Below are 21,572 nucleotides of genomic sequence, written 5' to 3'. Positions count from 1 at the left end.
GTCTTTTCTACAAGAGGGTTTAGAAAAGGGCTTATCTGCTAGTTCGTTAAAGGGACAGATTTCTGCTCTGTCTATTCTTTTACGCAAACGTCTGGCAGAAGTTCCAGACGTTCAGGCTTTTTGTCAGGCTTTGGCTAGGATTAAGCCTGTGTAAAAACTGTTGCTCCGCCGTGGAGCTTAAACTTAGTTCTTAAAGTTCTTCAAGGTGTTCCATTTGAACCCCTTCATTCCATTGATATTAAGCTGTTATCTTGGAAAGTTCTGTTTTTGATGGCTATTTCCTCGGCTCGAAGAGTCTCTGAGTTATCTGCCTTACATTGTGATTCTCCTTATCTGATTTTCCATTCAGACAAGGTAGTTCTGCGTACTAAACCTGGGTTCTTACCTAAGGTAGTTTCTAACAGGAATATCAATCAAGAGATTGTTGTTCCATCATTATGTCCTAACCCTTCTTCAAAGAAGGAACGACTTTTGCATAATCTGGACGTAGTCCGTGCCCTGAAGTTCTATTTACAGGCAACTAAAGATTTTCGTCAAACTTCTTCACTGTTTGTCGTTTATTCTGGTCAGAGGAGAGGTCAAAAAGCTTCGGCTACCTCTCTCTCTTTTTGGCTTCGTAGCATAATACGTTTAGCCTATGAGACTGCTGGACAGCAGCCTCCTGAAAGAATTACAGCTCATTCCACTAGAGCTGTGGCTTCCACCTGGGCCTTTAAGAATGAGGCCTCTGTTGAACAGATTTGCAAGGCTGCGACTTGGTCTTCACTTCATACCTTTTCAAAATTTTACAAATTTTACACTTTTGCTTCTTCGGAGGCTGTTTTTGGGAGAAAGGTTCTACAGGCAGTGGTTCCTTCCGTTTAAAGTTCCTGCCTTGTCCCTCCCATCATCCGTGTACTTTAGCTTTGGTATTGGTATCCCATAAGTAATGGATAACCCGTGGACTGAATACACTTAACAAGAGAAAACATAATTTATGCTTACCTGATAAATTTATTTCTCTTGTAGTGTATTCAGTCCACGGCCCTCCCTGCAGTGGTGACTGGAGTTTTAATTAAAACTCCAGTCACCACTGCACCCTATGGTTTCTCCTTTCTTATCTTGTTTCGGTCGAATGACTGGATATGACATGTGAGGGGAGGAGCTATATAGCAGCTCTGCTTTGGTGATCCTCTTGCAACTTCCTGTTGGGAAGGGAATATATCCCATAAGTAATGGATGACCCGTGGACTGAATACACTACAAGAGAAATACATTTATCAGGTAAGCATAAATTATGTTTTTCCTCTTTCTGACCATCATCTCCTAACTTGCAGCATCACTTCCCTTCCTACAACCCCCCTTCCTCTACCCCTCACACCAAACTTCACAGAAGCACTAAATCATTAGATCAGCAACAGCTCGCTTGCTTTCTCGAACCTCTCCTCTCTTCCATCACCTCCTTTTCCTGCCCTGACCAATCTATCTGCCACTATAACTCCACCCTTACATCGTTCATTGACACTCTGGTCCCTCCTATCATAGCTCGGAAACCACACACTCATTCTCAGCCCTGGCATACTTCTCTGACACGGTACCTACGCAGATGTTCCCATACTGCTAAGCGCCACTGGAGGAAATCTCGGAGTTCAGCTGACTTTCTTCACTACAAGTTCATCCTGAACTCGTACTATTCTTTCCTTAATCTTTATAAGCAACAATACTTCTCTAATATTATCTCTACTCTTTCCTCCAACCCAAAACATCTGTTTTCCACGTTCAATACTCTTCTCCGCCCATCTCCACCTGCTAATACAACTTGCTAGCAAGATTTTGCAAAACAAAATTGACTCCATCAGAAAGGAAACCAGCTCTCAACATACTACCAATTTCCCACCCCCTCAAAAGCTTGTATTCATCCAAAACCCAAATACCCATAAATGTAGCTCTCTTGCCCCTGTTACCGAGGAAGACGTTTCTGCCCTTATACTGTCCTCCCACCTCACTACCTGTCTCCTCAACCCCATCCCCTCACACACTTGACTAAGATCTTTCCTTCACTTCTCACATTCAGTCCTTGGCTAAAGCCTGCCACTTCCACAGCTCTAAAATTAGACATCTCCTTACACAAGACACAATTTAAGATTTTAATCCACTCTCTCATCCTTTCCCGTCTCTACAACACCGTCCTCTGGTCTACATAGCTGCTGCCTAGCCCCTTTACAATTCATAATGAATGCCTCTGCCAGACTCATCTTCCTTACACGTCGCTCTTCATCTGCTGCACCTCTCTGCCAATCTCTTCACTGGCTTCCTCTTGCCTCCAGGATTAAACACAAAATCCTCACTCTGACATACAAAGCCCTCAAATGCACTGCTCCCCCTACATTTCAGACCTTGTCTCCAGATACTCTCCCTCCCATCCTCTTTGCTCTGCTCACAATCTCCTACTCTCCTCCTATCTTGTTACTTCCTCACATTCCTGTTTACAGGACTTCTCCAGACTGGCCCCATCTTGTGGAACTCCCTGTCTCACTCCACAAGACTCTCCCCTAGTTTTAACAGCTTTAAGCGCTCCCTAAAGACTCTACTAATCAGGGATGCATACAACCAACACTAGCCTTTCCTAACTCCATTGCTTTTCCCTTGAAGCCCTTAGAATGTAAGCCTATGAGCCCAGCTGTTTGCAGATCGCCTTCATAAGAGCCGACTACAACAGTGCAACTCTCGGCAGGGCCCTCTACCCATTTGATTCCTGTATACCAACTATGTTTATAGCGCTGCAGAATCTGTTGGCGCTCTACAAATACCTGTTAATAATAATAATAATCCTACATTATTGAGGATATATTAAGCCTATTAAAAGTTTGTCTATAAGTAGTTCCCGCCTATAATACTATATTTTAGAGAAATGTTATTACTGATAGAGGGCTACAACCACTGTCTTACCTTACTATGCTGTTTGTTGCTTTGTATATTTATGGTAATGTATACATATGATTTATTGTTGTTACACATTCAACTCAACTAAGAAGGCAATATATTTGTTGACTGAGTGTAAATACCATTTTTTTTTCTCTGTTTGTTATATATTTGTTGTGACACACACAATGGGACTTCACTGGAAAACAGTCCATGCCTCCCTACTTATTCCACCTATAATACCTATAACATTAACAATCATTCACCTCCCTTCCCATCTTTTTTTTCCCTCCTCACATTCGCCTTTATTCCCTTCACCACCTCCCTCAAGTGCTGGCCTTTATGTCTTCCCCCTCCTCTATACTTCTTATTCCTTCTTTAACTAATACTCCTCCACAATTTATAGAACTACCTAAATTAAGCGCTGTTCACCACCCAAGAATCCAAACATTGAACAGCTCTGAACAAAACCTCCTCATTTTCTTATAGTTCTCTTGTTTCCCATCTATACCCAGAGACTTATAGCACGATTACTCTTGTAAATACCGCTTCTAATAAAATACCTAATTAAATAGTTGGTACCGAACTCGCCCCTTTCCCCCCTTTTTTTTTTTTTCCCCTTTATCCTTTTACTCTTCCCTACCCCTCGCATTTAATCATGACTATCACTTGTGTTTGTCATAATGTTACGGGTCTTAATTTGCCTACAAAACATAGACTACTTTATAATTCTCTTAGAACATTGTGTCAGGGTGCCAGGAATCAGACTGAGACGAGAAGTGCAAAAATAATCACACCTTTATTAATAGCAACAAATAATAAAATGTCCACAAGTCAAATAACAAGCCAGGAGTCAAAACCAGAGCTGGTAGTCAGACGAGCCGAGTCAGGAGCCAAAGCGAATAGTCAGACGAGCCGGAATCAGGAACAAGGAGAACAGCAGAGTCGGGAACAAACCAGGGATCAGGAACCAGGAAGGACATCAGGCAGCCAGGTAAGACACAGGAACTCTCACAAACAGGTCTCGGACAACGCAAAGGCAAAGCATACAGAACAGAGGCCCTTTAAATAATAAATGATGACATCACAATTCTGAGACTGCATCCTGTCTCACATGGATGATGCACAACAGTCTGGCCATAAAAGGAAGTGCAGGAAGTGAGCAGCATCCCCCACAATGCACCAAGTCAGGAAGAGAGGTGAGTAAAATGGCTGCCAGCAGTAAAATGGCTGCCAAAGTGGATAATTGTAACGACCGACCCCAGTCTGTTAGGCTGGGGTGCGGTCTGGGACTCCCTGAAAGCTCAGGGCTTATGGTCTCGGGAAGAGTCTCTTCTCCCAACAAACATTTTGGAACAGAGAGCGATATTCAACACGCTTCAGGCATGGCCTCAAATAGGTGTGGCCAAATTCATCAGATTTCAGTCGGACAACATCACGACTGTAGCGTACATCAATCATCAGGGGGGGGACAAAGAGTTCCCTAGCGATGAAGGAAGTAACCAAAATAATCAGGTGGGCGGAGGATCACTCCTGCCATCTATCAGCAATTCACATCCCAGGAGTAGACAACTGGGAGGCAGATTTTCTAAGTCGTCAGACTTTTCACCCGGGGGAGTGGGAACTCCACCCGGAGGTTTTTGCTCAGCTGACCCAGCTATGGGGCATTCCAGAGTTGGATCTGTTGGCGTCCCGTCAGAACACCAAACTTCCTCTCTATGGATCCAGGTCCAGGGACCCCAAGGCGGCATTGATAGATGCTCTAGCAGCGCCTTGGTCCTTCAATCTGGCTTATGTCTTTCCACCGTTTTCTCTTCTCCCTCGTCTGGTCGCCAGAATCAAACAGGAGAAGGCTTCGGTAATTCTGATAGCGCCTGCGTGGCCACGCAGGACTTGGTATGCAGACCTAGTGGACATGTCATCTGTCCCACCATGGACACTGCCAACGAGGCAGGATCTTCTAATACAGGGTCCATTCAAGCATCCAAATCTAGTTTCTCTGCGGCTGACTGCTTGGAGATTGAACGCTTAATTCTATCTAAGAGTGTTTTCTCTGAATCAGTTATAGATACTCTGATCCAGGCTAGAAAGCCTGTCACCAGGAAAATTTACCATAAGATATGGCGGAAATATCTTTGTTGGTGTGAATCCAAGGGTTACTTGTGAAGTAAGATTAGGATTCCCAGGATATTGTCTTTTCTCCAAGACGGATTGGAGAAAGGTTTGTCAGCTACTTCCTTAAAGGGACAGATATCTGCTCTGTCTATCCTTTTACACAAGCGTCTGGTAGAGGTACCAGACGTTCAAGCGTTTGCTCAGGCTTTAGTCAGAATCAAGCCTTTCTATAAACCTGTGGCTCCGCCATGGAGTTTAAATTTAGTTCTTTCAGTTCTTCAAGGGGTTCCGTTTGAACCTTTGCATTCCATAGATATTAAGTTTATTATCTTGGAAAGTTTTGTTTTTGGTAGCTATATCTTCTGCTCGAAGAGTTTCAGAATTGTCTGCTTTGCAGTGTAATTCACCCTATCTGGTGTTCCATGCAGATAAGGTTGTTTTGCGTACCAAACCTGGTTTTCTTCCTAAAGTTGTTTCTAATAAGAATATTAACCAGGAAATCATTGTTCCCTCTCTGTGTCCTAATCCATCTTCAAAGAAGGAACGGCTATTACACAGTCTTGATGTGGTTCGTGCTTTAAAATTCTATTTACAAGCAACTAAAGATTTCAGACAAACATCATCCTTGTTTGTTGTCTATTCTGGTAAGAGGAGAGTTCAGAAAGCAACTGCTACCTCTCTTTCCTTCTGGCTGAAAAGCATCATCCGATTGGCTTATGAGACTGCTGGACAGCAGCCTCCTGAACGAATTACCGCTCATTCTACCAGAGCTGTGGCTTCCACATGGGCTTTCAAGAATGAGGCTTCTGTTGAACAGATTTGTAAGGCAGCGACTTGGTCTTCACTGCATACTTTTGCCAAATTTTACAAATTTGATACTTTTGCTTCTTCGGAGGCTATTTTTGGGAGAAAGGTTTTGCAAGCAGTGGTGCCTTCCGTTTAGGTTACCTGTCTTGTTCCTCCCTTCATCCGTGTCCTAAAGCTTTGGTATTGGTATCCCATGAGTAAGGATGAATCCGTGGACTGGATACACCTTGCAAGAGAAAACAGAATTTATGCTTACCTGATAAATTACTTTCTCTTGCGGTGTATCCAGTCCATGGCCCGCCCTGGCAATTAAGTCAGGTTAAAAATTTTTTTGTTTAAAGTACAGTCACCACTGCACCCTATAGTTTCTCCTTTTCTCCTAACCTTTGGTCGAATGACTGGGGGGTGGAGCTAGAGGGGGAGCTATATGGACAGCTCTGCTGTGTGCTCTCTTTGCCACTTGCTGTAGGGAATGAGAATATCCCACAAGTAAGGATGAATCCGTGGACTGGATACACCGCAAGAGAAAGTAATTTATCAGGTAAGCATAAATTCTGTTTTTTTATCAGTAATTGGTATCGGTGAGTATTTGAAAAAATGTATCGGTACTTGTACCCAGTCTTAAAAAAATGGTATCGGTGCAACCCTATCCAGAATCCAGACACTCACTACAGGCTATAGGAAGCGTCTAGAGGCTGTTATTTCTGCTAAATGAGGCTCTACTAAATATTGATGCAATATTTCTGTTGGGGTGCCCAAATTTATGCACCTGTTTAATTTTGTTTTGATGCATATTGCACATTTTCTGTTAATCCAATAAACCTCATTTCACTACTGAAATATTACTGTGTCCTTCAGTTATTTGATAGATCGAAATGAAATTGCTGATCCAAACACCCAATTATTTATAAATGAAAATCATGGAAATTCTCAGGGGTGCCTAAACTTTTACATACGACTGTAGATAAGATCACTTTATATTTGGATTAAGATCTATATTGGTGATACACAGTTTGAAAATATTTGTAAGTTTTAAATCTGAGTTTTACTTGGTGGTTGGAGCTTTAAGAGCTAAGTGCTCTGTATACCTCATATTTTATAGAGCGCATTAATATTTTAAGCTGTACTATAAATTGGTCTAATATAGCCTGAGTACAGGTGTCTCTTGGTTGAGTTAGTGTGATCAGAGTGGTTGAAGATATTCTACTATAGTTTGGAACCAGGAAGTTAGTTTGCTTACAAGTAACACTACACCTTAAGGTCACCATAATATCTCTTTTTACAGACATGCAAAAAGAACCACAATTAATATGGAAGATGTGAAACTTCTTGCCAGACGGAGCCGTTCTCTGGTAATAATATTTATTTTTAGTATATATTTCTCTTTAATACAATTTCTACATTACATTGAACATATGGATTGTGGAAGCTTATATTTATTGCTACAAGCTATTTTCAGTCAATAGGTTAACAATTCAGTCAAAAATAGAATATCCTTCAGGTGTTTTTTTTTCTTCTCTCTGTTTAGAAATGATTTGTTAAGTCTTGATCAGCGTTCTGCCTTCTCTGTGGTTAGAAGCATCTAGAAAGATAACATTATTTTTAGCATACATGAAAGCTCTGCAGGGGCGGGACCTTACAAACATAAAAATAAACTTGCTGTGTTTTGGAAGCCACTAATACAAGCTGTAAGTGCTCTTTCTAAAGCTATAGGGCCTAGGCTAAACTAATATAAATCATTATTTGGCAGAAAAATGAATAAACTGATTAAACTAAACAGTAACTCATAGGAGAGACTATGTACCAACAAAAAAAGAATCCCTTATTATTTGATCCCTTTTACCTTTAAAATATTGTATTTAACACCACCTTTTGTGTCTATACCATATGTGGGTATGCACAATAAGGCCAGTCTGCCACCCAACTGAAGGGCACAGGCAGACCCTTTGGAGGTTGGGGAGAAAAAATGTAATATAATTTAGTGATGATTGAGTGTTTGCACTCAGAAAAATCTTGTTTATTTGACTTTCAAAGTAACCATGTAAGTTCAACTACTTTTATATGGACATTGAAATATTCAGTATTAAATTTCCCTTTGCAGATTCTGTAAAACACACAAAACAGGTTAGTTGTATAAGATAACTATAGCAGACCAACAAATATTCTTCTTAAGGGTCCATTAAATACAGTAGAATTGCATAATAAAAAGACATTGTAATCACACCGCCTACATTTGAAATAAGTAGTATCCTTTTCTTTCATGTAATTGGCAGGAGTCCATGAGCTAGTGACGTATGGGATATACAATCCAACCAGGAGGGGCAAAGTTTCCCAAACCTCAAAATGCCTATAAATTCACCCCTCACCACACCCACAATTCAGTTTTACAAACTTTGCCTCCTATGGAGGTGGTGAAGTAAGTTTGTGCTAAGATTTCTACTTTGATATGCGCTTCTCAGCATTTTGAAGCCCGATTCCTCTCAGAGTACAGTGAATGTCAGAGGGATTTGAAGGGAGTATCACCTATTGAATGCAATGGTTTTCCTCATGGGAACTATTTCATAGGTTCTCTGTTATCGGTCGTAGAGATTCATCTCCTACCTCTCTTATTCAGATCGACGATATACTCTCATGTTCCATTACCTTTACTGATACTTTTTCAGTACTGGTTTGGCTATCTGCTATATGTGGATGGGTGTCTTTTGATAAGTATGTTTTCATTACTTAAGACACTTTCAGCTATGGTTTGGCACTTTATGTATTTATATAAAGTTCTAAATAGATGTATTGTACTTATATTTGCCATGAGTCAGGTTTATGTATATTTCTTTTTGCAGACTATCCGTTTCATATTTGGGGAAAAAACATATTTAGGAGAAAAAAAAATCTTACCTGGGGTATAGTCTTTTCTCAATTGACTGCTTTTTCATTAAATTTCACAGACAAAATTAGGCTCGCGAGGGCTCAAAATGCCAAAGTTTATTGGTTCATTCTTGGCGCAAATTCGTCATTTCCGGCACCTTAGTTGACGCCGAATTCCTTGCACAAGGTTGTGTTTTCTATGTCGCGAGTGTGTCATTTCCGGATGTTGTTAGCTCCAAAATAATTTCAGTTTGCGTTGTGCGTCATACTTGGCGCCAAACAATTTCATTATTTAAAACCCAATTTCTATATGCCTCTATAGTAACTCATAGGAGAGACTATGTACCAACAAAAAAAGAATCCCTTATTATATGATCCCTTTTACCTTTAAAATATTGTATTTAACACCACCTTTTGTGTCTATACCATATGTGGGTATGCACAATAAGGCCAGTCTGCCACCCAACTGAAGGGCACAGGCAGACCCTTTGGAGGTTGGGGAGAAAAAATGTAATATAATTTAGTGATGATTGAGTGTTTGCACTCAGAAAAATCTTGTTTATTTGACTTTCAAAGTAACCATGTAAGTTCAACTACTTTTATATGGACATTGAAATATTCAGTATTAAATTTCCCTTTGCAGATTCTGAAAAACACACAAAACAGGTTAGTTGTATAAGATAACTATAGCAGACCAACAAATATTCTTCTTAAGGGTCCATTAAATACAGTAGAATTGCATAATAAAAAGACATTGTAATCACACCGCCTACATTTGAAATAAGTAGTATCCTTTTCTTTCATGTAATTGGCAGGAGTCCATGAGCTAGTGACGTATGGGATATACAATCCAACCAGGAGGGGCAAAGTTTCCCAAACCTCAAAATGCCTATAAATTCACCCCTCACCACACCCACAATTCAGTTTTACAAACTTTGCCTCCTATGGAGGTGGTGAAGTAAGTTTGTGCTAAGATTTCTACTTTGATATGCGCTTCTCAGCATTTTGAAGCCCGATTCCTCTCAGAGTACAGTGAATGTCAGAGGGATTTGAAGGGAGTATCACCTATTGAATGCAATGGTTTTCCTCACGGGAACTATTTCATAGGTTCTCTGTTATCGGTCGTAGAGATTCATCTCCTACCTCTCTTATTCAGATCGACGATATACTCTCATGTTCCATTACCTTTACTGATACTTTTTCAGTACTGGTTTGGCTATCTGCTATATGTGGATGGGTGTCTTTTGACGTATGTTTTCATTACTTAAGACACTTTCAGCTATGGTTTGGCACTTTAAGTATTTATATAAAGTTCTAAATATATGTATTGTACTTATATTTGCCATGAGTCAGGTTTATGTATATTTCTTTTTGCAGACTATCCGTTTCATATTTGGGAAAAAAACATATTTAGGAGAAAAAAAAATCTTACCTGGGGTATAGTCTTTTCTCAATTGACTGCTTTTTCATTAAATTTCACGGACAAAATTAGGCTCGCGAGGGCTCAAAATGCCAAAGTTTATTGGTTCATTCTTGGCGCAAATTCGTCATTTCCGGCACCTTAGTTGACGCCGAATTCCTTGCACAAGGTTGTGTTTTCTATGTCGCGAGTGTGTCATTTCCGGATGTTGTTAGCTCCAAAATAATTTCAGTTTGCGTTTTGCGTCATACTTGGCGCCAAACAATTTCATTATTTAAAACCCCATTTCTATATGCCTCTTGCCTTTTTCTATGTCAGAGGGCTATGCTGTTTGCATTTTTTCCCCATTCCTGATACTGCCATATAAGGAAATTGATAATTTTGCTTTATATGTTGTTTTTTTCTCTTACATTTACAAGATGTCTCAATCTGATCCTGTCTCAGAAATCACTGTTGGAACCTTGCTGCCTGATAACAGTTCTACCAAAGCTAAGTGCATTTGTTGTAAATTTGTGGAGATTATATCTCCAGCTATGGTATGTAATAGTTGTCATGATAAGCTTTTACATGCAGAGAATGTGTCCATCAGTAATAGTACAATGCCTGTTATACCTTCAACATCTAATGTACATGATATACCTGTGAATATAATTTTTTTTATTGCTGATGCAATTCAGAAGGCTTTGTCTGCCATCCCGCCTTCTAATAAACGTAAAAGGTCTTTTAAAAATTCTCATAAAGTTGATGAAATTTCAAATGACCGACAATATACTGAATTATCCTCCTCTGATGAGGATATATCTGATTTAGAAGACCCTTCCTCAGTTATTGACACTGACAAATCTACTTATTTATTTAAAATGGAGTATATTCGTTCCTTGTTAAGAGGTGTTAATTACATTGGATATTGAGGGAACTAGTCCTCTTGATATTAAAACTAGTAAACGTTTAAATTCTGTTTATAAACCTCCTGTGGTTACTCCAGAGGTTTTTCCAGTTCCTGATACTATTTCTGATATGATTTCTAAGGAATGGAATAGGCCTAGTAGTACTTTTATTCCTTCTTCAAGGTTTAAAAAATTGTATCCTTTGCCAGCAGTTAGATTGGAGTTTTGGGAAAAGATCCCCAAAGTTGATGGGACTATTTCCATTCTTGCTAAATGTACTACTATTCCTATGGAAGATAGTACTTATTTTAAAGACCCTTTAGATAGGAAACTTGAATCATATCTAAGGAAAGCTTATTTATATTCTGGCTATCTTCTCAGGCCTGCCATTTCTTTGGTTGATGTTGCGGCTTCATCAACTTTTTGGTTGGAAAGCTTAGCGCAACAGGACATGGACCCTGATTTTTCTAGCATTGTTCGCTTGCTTCAACATGCTAATCATTTTATCTGTGATGCCATTTTTTATATAATCAAAATTTATGTTAAATCTATGTCTTTAGCTATTTTAGCTAAAAGAGCTTTGTGGAATGCTGACATGGTATCCAAGTCTAGATTACTATCTCTTTCTTTCCAAGGTAATAAGTTATTTGGTTCTCAGTTGGATTCAATTATTTCAACTGTCACTGAGGGGAAGGGAGTTTTTTTGCCTCAGGATAAGAGACCTAAGTGTAAATCTAAAGCTTCTAACCGTTTTTGTTCCTTTCGACAAAATAAGGAACAGAAACCTAATCCTTCCCCCAAAGAATCTGGTTCCAATTGGAAACCTTCTTCAAGTTGGAGTAAATCCAAACTGTTTAAGAAATCAAAGCCAGCCCCCAAGTCGGCATGAAGGTGCGGCCCTCATTCCACCTTAGCTGATAGGGGCAGATTAAGATTCTTCCAAAACATTCGGGCAGTTTCTGTCCAAAATCAATGGATTCAGAGTATTGTCTCTCAAGGATACCGAATAGGATTCAGAGTAAGACCTCCTGTGAGAAGATTTTTTTTCTCTCAAGCATCCCAGCAAATCCAGTAAAGGCTCAGGCTTTTCTCAAGTGTGTTTCAGACCTGGAGCTTTAAGGGGTAATTCTACCAGATCCGTTTCAGGAACAGGGTCTGGGGTTTTATTCAAATCTATTCATTGTCCCAAAGAATGAAAATTCATTCAGGCCAGTTCTGGATCTAAAAAATTTGAATCGTTATGTAAGAGTGCCAACTTTCAAAATGGTGACTATATGGACTATTCTGCCTTTTGTTCAGCAACAACAACAATAGACTTACAGGATGCATATCTTCATATACCGATTCATCCAGATCACTTTCAGTTTCTGAGATTCTCTTTTCTAGACAAGCATTACCAATTTGTCGCTCTTCCATTTGGCCTAGCGACAGCTCCAAGAATCTCTTCAAAAGTTCTAGGTGCCCTACTCTCTGTAATCAGAGAACGGGGTATTGCAGTGTTTCCTTATTTGAACGATATCTTGGTACTAGCTCAGTCTTCACATTCTGCAGAATCTCACACGAATCAACTAGTGTTGTTTCTTCAAAGACATGGTTGGAGGATCAATTTACCAAAACGTTCTTTGATTCCTCAGATAAGGGTCACCTTTTTAGGTTTCCAGATAGATTCAGTGTCCATGACTCTGTCTCTAACGGACAAGAGACGATTAAAATTGGTTTCAGCTTGTCGGAACCTTTAGTCTCAATCATTCCCTTCAGTAGCTATGTGCATGGAAGTTTTAGGTCTCATGACTGCAGCATCAGACGCGATCTCCTTTGCTCGTTTTCACATGAGACCTCTCCAGCTTTGTATGCTGAACCAATGGTGCAGGGATTATACAAATATATCACAATTAATATCCTTAAATCCCAATGTTCGACTCTCTCTGACTAGGTGGTTAGATCACCATTGTATAGTTCAAGGGGCCTCTTTTGTTCGTCCAACCTGGACTGTGATCATAACAGATGCAAGTCTTTCAGGTTGGGGAGCTGTCTGGGGTTCTCTGACAGCACAAGGGGTTTGGAAATCTTAAGTGGCGAGGTTATCAATCAATATTTTAGAACTCCGTGCTATTTTCAGGGCTCTTCAGGTTTGGCCTCTGTTGAAGAGAGAACCGTTCATTTGTTTTTCAGACAGACAATATCACAACTGTGGCATATGTCAATCATCAGGGTGGGACTCACAGTCCTACAAAAGGTTAACTACACTGTCTGTAGTAAAACTGCAGACAGGTAATTGAACACAGCTGCGCTATCTAAACAGATAGCTTAATGTGTGCAGTAACAAAAATTCTTATAGGTGGAGTTTGAAATTATATATATATATATATATATATATATATATATATATATATATATATATATATATATATATATACAATTTAATAACAATTAAAATAAAACTCTATTAGTAATGCATCGCAAGAAATATTCATATATAAATAGAATCACACAGCAAAATAGAATCACACAGAAAAATATACAATAAAAAAAAAGCACAATTTATAAAATGTCACAATCATATAAAATGTACCATATAGCAACAGATGGATCAATAGCACTATAATGCAGTTGCACAATGATACAGTCCCTCAGCTTGAAAGTCCGTATGGTTGATAAAGTCTTTTTAAACAAGTTGGTAAGTTGGTGAGTTAGAAGCAGAAAATTCGTCAAGCAAGCTTCAGTTGAGTTAGTAGTGAGCACAAAGACCACAGGGGAAACTTTTAAAATCTCCCAAATGATTAGATGCATAGATAGAAACGTGATCTATATGATAGAATGCAAATGTGGGGCCCAATATGTAGGGGAATCAGAAAGACCCCTACGTGATAGGATAATGGAACATATCCTATCCATCGAACAACACAATAAAGATCGCTACAAAGACCTCCCAGTACCAAAGCATTTTGCGGTATGTAATAGTGCAAATCTCAAACATTTTAAATATATGGGCATTGATAAGGTCTCTAACCATTGGAGAGGAGGTGACCTGCATAATGAAATCCTGAAAAGGGAGGGTAAATGGATATTCCAATTGAGCTCCCTCACACCCCAGGGTCTTAATTTAGAACTGGACCTAAATTGTCATTTAAAATAGGAGGTCATAGTGAATAGTATTACCACTATGACCATTTGTAGTAAGTCATATTATAACTAACATCGTAATACAGGTACATTAAATGGATTTCTCTTCCCTAATTTTAATGAATTTTTCTACCCTATTTGTAATCAATATATCAATTTTTAGGTTATATTTAAAAATGGTGAAGTATTTAAATTAAAGTGGAAAGATACCCTCCATAATCATTATATTATCTTATTGATCTTGTATAATAATAATTTTATTCTCTTTTATTCTCCTTTTGCCCATCACTAACAATAAAATAATACCCCTATCATTATAAAGACACAGAACTTGGTTTTTAAATAGGTTTTAATATGAAAGAATCCTCAGTAATTGCCATTTTAGTAATTTTTTTTAAAAAAAGGATAGTATTTATTAGTATTGGTCATTTTAACCATGTATTTATAATATTGTATTTTAAAATCAATTAAATTATGGTCTTAGAGAAATTAACATTTATTGAAAGCACTTTTAAGTTTGCATGTATTGTTTTATTTGTTGTATAACTTTTTGATACACTCAGCTGAAATGAGTACCACTTTAAGAAGAGCGTATAAACACCATCAGTAAGAACTTCACAGTATTGAGCTTGAGAAAGGCTGTGAAACAGTCGAAACGCGTTGCTTTGTACTGTGTTCCTCCTGGGCTTCCGTAGCTTGAAGGTTCTGTTGGCATGCAAGCTTTGGAGGCTGTATTACACTGCTGGATAATCTTCTCCTCTGATTGCTGTGAGACGCCTATGAGAGGCGGGGAAGACAAGCGGTTTCCTAGAAGGGGTACCAGTGATCTTGCATCGATATCTGGTCTTTGTGCTTGCTACTAACTCAACTGAAGCTTGCTTGACGAATTTTCTGCTTCTAACTCACCAACTTGCCAACTTGTTTAAAAAGACTTTATCAACCATACGGACTTTCAAGCTGAGGGACTGTATCATTGTGCAACTGCATTATAGTGCTATTGATCCATCTGTTGCTATATGGTACATTTTATATGATTGTGACATTTTATGAATTTTGCTGTGTGATTCTATTTTGGTGTGTGATTCTATTTATATATGAATTTTTCTTGCGATGCATTGCTAATAGAGTTTTATTTTAATTGTTATTAAATTTTATTTATATATATAATTTCAAACTCCACCTATAAGAATTTTTGTTACTGCACACATTAAGCTATCTGTTAAGATAGCGCAGCTGTGTTCAATTACCTGTCTGCAGTTTTACTACAGACAGTGTAGTTAACCTTTTGTAGTACTATTTTAGTAAGGAGTGAGAGATTCCTTATATATACACTGCTGCTTTTTTGGTTTTAATTCTAGCGCTGAGGTTAACCTTTTTTTCTGTGGGACTCACAGTCCCCAAGCTGTGAAAGAAGTGTCTCGGATACTTGTTTGGGCGGAATCCAGCTCCTGTCTAATTTCTGCGGTTCATATCCCAGGTATAGACAATTGGGAAGCAGATTATCTCAGCCATCAGACTTTACATCCAGGGGAGTGGTCGCTCCATCCAGATGTGTTTTCAGATTGCTCAGATGTGGGGTCTTCCAGAAATAGATCTGATGGCTTCCCATCTAAAAAAGAAACTACCCAGATACCTGTCCAGGTCAAGGGATCCTCAGGCGGAAGAAGTGGATGCGTTAGCAGTTCCTTGGTGTTACCAACCTGCTTTTATCTTCCCGCCTCTGGTTCTTCTTCCAAGAGAGATTTCCAAGATCATCATGGAACAATCGTTTGTGTTGCTGGTAGCTCCAGCATGGCCTCACAGGTTCTGGTATGTGGATCTTGTTCGGATGTCCAGTTGCCAACCTTGGCCACTTCCGTTAAGGCCAGACTTTCTGTCTCAAGGTCCGTTTTTCCATCAGGATCTCAAATCATTTGCAGGTATGGAAACTGAATGCCTAGTGCTTAGTCATAGAAGTTTCTCTGACTCAGTGATTAATACTATGTTACAGGCTCGTAAATCTGTTACTAGGAAGATTTATTATCGAGTTTGGAAGACTTATATTTCATGGTGTTCTCCTGGCATTCTTTCAGAATTCCTAGAATTTTACAGTTTCTTCAGGATGGTTTGGATAAGGGTTTGTCTGCAAGTTCCTTGAAGGGACAAATCTCTGCTCTTTCTGTTTTATTTCACAGAAAGATTGCTAAGCTTCCTGATAGTCACTGTTTTGTACGGGCTTTGGTCCGTATTAAGCCTGTCATTAAATCAATCTCTCCTCCTTAATTTGGTATTGAAGGCTTTACAGGCTCCTCCGTTTGAGCCTATGCATTCTTTGGACATTAAACTACTTTCTTTGAAAGTGTTGTTCCTTTTGGCCATCTCTTCTACTAGAAGAGTTTCCAAATTATCTGCTCTTTCTTGTGAATCTCCTCTTCTGATTTTCCATCAGGATAAGGCAGTTTTGCGGACTTCATTTACATTTCTACCTAAGGTTGTGAATTCTAACAACATTAATAGAGAAATTGTTGTCCCTTCTTTGTGTCCTAATCCTAAGAATTATTTGGAGAGATCCTTGCATTCTTTGGATGTGGTAAGAGCTTTGAAATATTATATTGAAGCTACTAAAGATTTCAGGAGGACTTCTAGTCTATTTGTTATTTTTTTTTGTCCTAGGAAAGGTCAGAAGGCTTCTGCCATTTCCTTGGCATCTTGGTTAAAGCTTTTGATTCATCAGGCTTATTTGGAGTCGGGTCAGGCCCTGTCTCTGAGAATTACAGCTCATTCTTCTAGATCAGTCTCCACGTTGTGGGCTTTTAAGAATGAAGCTTCAGTTGATCAGATTTGCAAAGCAGCAACTTGGTCTTCTTTGCATACATTTACTAAATTCTACCGTTTTTATGTATTTGCTTCTTTGGAAGCAGTTTTTGGTAGAAAAGTACTTCAGGCAGCTGTTTCAGTTTGATTCCTCTGCTTATGTTCAAGTTTTTTTTTCTTTCATTTATGAGAAAAACTTATTTTTTTGGTTGTGGATTTAATTTTCTCAGCGGAAAATGGCTGTTATTATTTTATCCCTCCCTCTCTAGTGACTCTTGTGTGGAGTTCCACATTTTGGGTATTTCTATCCCATACGTCACTAACTCATGGACTCTTGCCAATTACATGAAAGAAAACATAATTTATGTAAGAACTTACCTGATAAATTCATTTTTCATATTGGCCAGAGTCCATTAGACCCACCCTTTTTATGGTGGTTGTGATTTTTTTGTATAAAGCACAATTATTTCCAAATTCCTTTGTTGATGCTTTTTACTCCTTTCTGTTTCACCCCACTACTTGGCTATTCGTTAAACTGAATTGTGAGTGTGGTGAGGGGTGTATTTATAGGCATTTTGAGGTTTGGGAAACTTTGCCCCTCCTGCTAGGATTGTATATCCCATACGTCACTAGCTCATGGACTCTTGCCAATATGAAATAAATGAATTTATCAGGTAAGTTCTTACATAAATTATGTTTTTTATTTTCTGACAGATTTCAGTTAGTTCAATTTTCCTTCCCCTGAACAGACATCAGCCAATGCATATATGTGTATACTGTAATGTTTTGCACATGCTCAGTAGAAGCTGGGGCCTCAGAAAGTGCAAATAAAAAGACTGTGCATATTTTGATAATGGAAATTGATAGGAAAATTGTTTAACTCTGTCTAAATCATGAAAGTTTAATTTTGACTTTAGTGGTTATTTAAATGGGAAACAGACTTTCTAACCCTAAGATTACCGGTGCCTTGATGGGACACATGAAAAATAGCATGTTTGTTGGTTTTAAACAATCATTGGTTAGTTTACTAATTGCCACTTTCCTCATAAAATATATAACTACTACTCGTTTTTTTGGTTTTTTTTATAGCTCACGCACATCACTAAGTGCAGTGAAGAAATTGCATCTAATAACCAGGAGCTGAAAGAAAAGAAAAAAAAGAAATCTGTGGGTTCAGGAAAAGCGCAAAGGACCTCAGAAGGGGAGGGGGCAGTGGCTGACGATGAGGATAACATAATGGCGCCATGACGGTTGCGTCTGGTGACCCTCTGAGGACTGGAGCTGTGAACCGCTGTATTATTACCGGTGTTATATGGCTAAGGACAGTCCCACAGAGGGCACAAGATGTATGTTTTATAAATGTAATATATTTGTACGTTATTATATTTGTAATGAAAAATAAAAATGGTTTGTAAAATGCCTTTATGATAATACATGTTGATCCTATTCAATTTGTAAACCCAAAAGTATATTTAACTGTTTTCCTTCAAAAAGTAAATACAATGTAATAAAACTGAGATGGGTCATCGTTTTAGGAATAATTTACATAATCATCACCTCCATAAAACCTCCTCTTCTATCCCCTGATATTAGCGTTTATTTCAGGTATCTGAAGCACCACATCATGTTCTCCCCAGGACCTTTTTAATGGGTTCACCCCCCAGCTGATGTTACGGACAACCCAGCTAAAATTACAGTCAGTATTCAGGTAAAATTAGATATTTTACCTTTTCAATGTTTATTGTACAAATTATCATTACATTCATTTGTTAAATTATGCAATTAATTTGTGGTTTAGATAGAAAATAGATCTTACACCACCCCCATCCAGCTGCATAAAAATGCCGTTCTGTGGAGAACTCTGCACGTAAAGGTTTCATACAGCTTTAGGAGTGTTCTTCAATTCTGACTCCTATTTTAACAAGACTGTAAATTCAATTTAATTTCTCTGCTGCATCCCAGAGATGGCAGACAGTACCTGCCCCATGTGTCTGACTATAACAACATTCCAAAAGGATACTCTCCCGGCCCTGAGAATTTAATATAATAATATAATATATTATTTGATTGGGTAGTTTGATTGCACAATTGTCATGCTTTATAGTTTTGTGGTTGGGAACTGAGACTCTGGCATTATGTATAAAGTAACTGTATAATTTGTGTTTGCACTCTGTGCCTGAGATACCCTCTATTTTTTATTTTAAATCTAATGTACTGTTTTTTTTTATGAATGTAATTTGATCAAGTCCTAATTAAGTACGTTTGATTTCGGTAAGAGACTCTCCGTGACTGAATCTCCGCCACATATATGCACCATACAAACCCACTTATTTCTTAAGTATGTTTGTACTTGAGCGTTGTGTGAATAGGTTTAGGGAACATATGGCAATAAACTGCCAAGTCTAACAAGTGTAAAACAGAAGCTGTAATTACGGTGTTAAACACTCGGTTCCCCATTTGGATGGGTAATTGCTCCTGGCTTGTGCGTCACTCGTGTGGTGCCAAGTGCCAGAGTGCAGTGTATAAAGAGCTGCAATTTTAACACAAAGCCTAAGAGCTTGTTTGCGATGAGTGAGCCTAGTGCTAAGTTCGATATGTGCCAGTCAATATTCAGCGTGCAGTTACTGTTATTTCTGCTCTTGGTATTTTGTGGTACTGGGTCAGCAGCACCTGCCGGACCAGAGAAACTGACTGCACGGGATAGCAAGGTACGTACACAGAGAGGATGAAATATACAAGCAACACCTCTTTTTTATTATAGCGCAAATATTTACAATTAATCTACTAATGTTATTTGCTTATTACTTACTTTGCTTTACCTTTATACCCAAAGGCTAATTCTACATGATCAGATAAAACTATAAACATCTAAATAACAAAATTACAGACTAGACCTGCAGGTACATGCTTGTATTCACTTATGTACAATACGTGTACAAACCTACCGTATACTGCACATATTTGTTTTCCAGTTTACCTATAACACAGCAGTTTTCAATTAAATTTAAAAAAATGTATAAAAAAATTACTCATATCAAAAATATATTATATGAAGCTGCTGGGGGAAAAATATACCCCTTAATAACTATTCTAATAATGCAGCTGCCACTGCTGTAGTGATTGTTTTAATGATTCAGTGTAGGTCATGGGCACTCGATAGATTATACGGGGTCAGAGAGCTGGTGCTGACATTGATAATAATATTCAGTCAGTACACACACAACTAAATGACATGACTATATAATTATGTGTAAAACCGGCTTCATTGTGAACTAAGCTGAATGCCCCTTAAAGGGTCATTAAACACATCTATCTTTTGTGTAAAAATCTTGCTTCTCCCACACTCCCTAGAGAGGCGAAAAAAGCGCAACCTGTAAGATGCTAATGTTGCTAACTGGTAGCTGGTTTAGGGAATTGTAATGTTTTTAAGAAAACTTAGGTTACAGAGTTTACTGTGGGATGTGTGACAAGCACAGGGGTGTGGGACAAGCACAGCATTTACATAAAATCATGAGGAGTTTAAAGCCCTTTTAAATTAGTGTATAGCACTGGTTTTCAAACCTGTCCTTGGGCCTCCCCAACAGGCCAGGTTTTCAGGATTTCCTTGGATGAGAGTAGGTAAAATAACTGTTTACTAATTAGTTAATTATTTCACCTGTGCTCTAGTTTAGATATCCTCACAATCTGGCCTGTTAGGGAGAACTAAGAACAGGTTTGATAACCAGTAGCATAGAGAATAGAGTTGATTTACGGTTGCTGTAGAGAAGACCACTTGTGCAAATAATCACAGTTTAAGGAATATTCTCCACGAAAACATTATGCCATTCTATGAAACTGCCTAAAAAAGACCCAGGACATGGTTTGCATTACACAGTATATAAACATGAATTGACTTCCATTCCTGGGAAGTTACAAAAGTATGGATCTTTGTTGGTTATCTTTTTATAAAATAAAAATAAAATGTTTTTAGATGTAATCTGTGCTTTATCACAAGACAAAGAATTAGACTTTAGTCCAAAGGGAACAAAATGTCAGCAAAGGGTGAGATCATAGTTTGCCAGATGTAGACTGGAATATTCCCATTGCAGGATCAAGTAAAAGGTGTTTCCTGAATTGTTCATTAGTTGCACAGTTTAAGGAGAAAATGTGTGAAGATACTCAAACGGTACCTTGTCAGGGAAGCAGTGGTTAGAAAGTGTACAGGCATTGTAAAGAAAAGGCAAGCTGGCAGCATTTACCGACAGACTCCACCAGAGGCGGCTAGGGAAGCAGTGGTTAGTCGGTGTACAGACATTGTAAAGAAAAGGCAAGCTGGCAGCATTTACAGACAGACTCCACCAGAGGCGGGTAGGGAAGCAGTGGTTAGAAAGTGTACAGGCATTGTAAAGAAAAGGCAAGCTGGCAGCATTTACCGACAGACTCCACCAGAGGCGGCTAGGGAAGCAGTGGTTAGTCGGTGTACAGACATTGTAAAGAAAAGGCAAGCTGGCAGCATCTACCGACAGACTCCACCAGAGGCGGCTAGGGAAGCAGTGGTTAGAAAGTGTACAGACATTGTAAAGAAAAGGCAAGCTGGCAGCATCTACCGACAGACTCCACCAGAGGCGGCTAGGGAAGCAGTGGTTAGAAAGTGTACAGACATTGTAAAGAAAAGGCAAGTATGG

General features: G+C 38.7%; 2 protein-coding genes across 2 annotated transcripts in view; both read left to right on the top strand.

The window, feature by feature from the left end:
• CENPS (centromere protein S) overlaps positions 1 to 18,341 on the top strand; it is a 109,987-nt gene extending 91,646 nt beyond the window's left edge. Inside the window, exons 4-5 of the mRNA XM_053691488.1 lie at positions 7,109 to 7,175; positions 17,998 to 18,341. Of these exons, the coding sequence (XP_053547463.1) occupies positions 7,109 to 7,175; positions 17,998 to 18,156 (226 nt within the window). The 3' untranslated portion in view covers positions 18,157 to 18,341. The remainder of the gene's footprint in view (positions 1 to 7,108; positions 7,176 to 17,997) is intronic.
• A 1,146-nt stretch (positions 18,342 to 19,487) lies between these two features.
• The window catches only part of CORT (cortistatin), a 62,773-nt gene continuing 60,688 nt past the window's right edge, over positions 19,488 to 21,572 (top strand). Inside the window, exon 1 of the mRNA XM_053691489.1 lies at positions 19,488 to 19,616. Within this exon, the coding sequence (XP_053547464.1) occupies positions 19,503 to 19,616 (114 nt within the window). The 5' untranslated portion in view covers positions 19,488 to 19,502. The remainder of the gene's footprint in view (positions 19,617 to 21,572) is intronic.

This window comes from Bombina bombina, chromosome 8 (genome assembly GCF_027579735.1).
Source record: "Bombina bombina isolate aBomBom1 chromosome 8, aBomBom1.pri, whole genome shotgun sequence".
In the NCBI taxonomy this organism is placed as follows: domain Eukaryota; kingdom Metazoa; phylum Chordata; class Amphibia; order Anura; family Bombinatoridae; genus Bombina; species Bombina bombina.
Note: the sequence above shows the minus strand (reverse complement) of the source record. Positions and strands in the feature narration are given on the sequence as shown.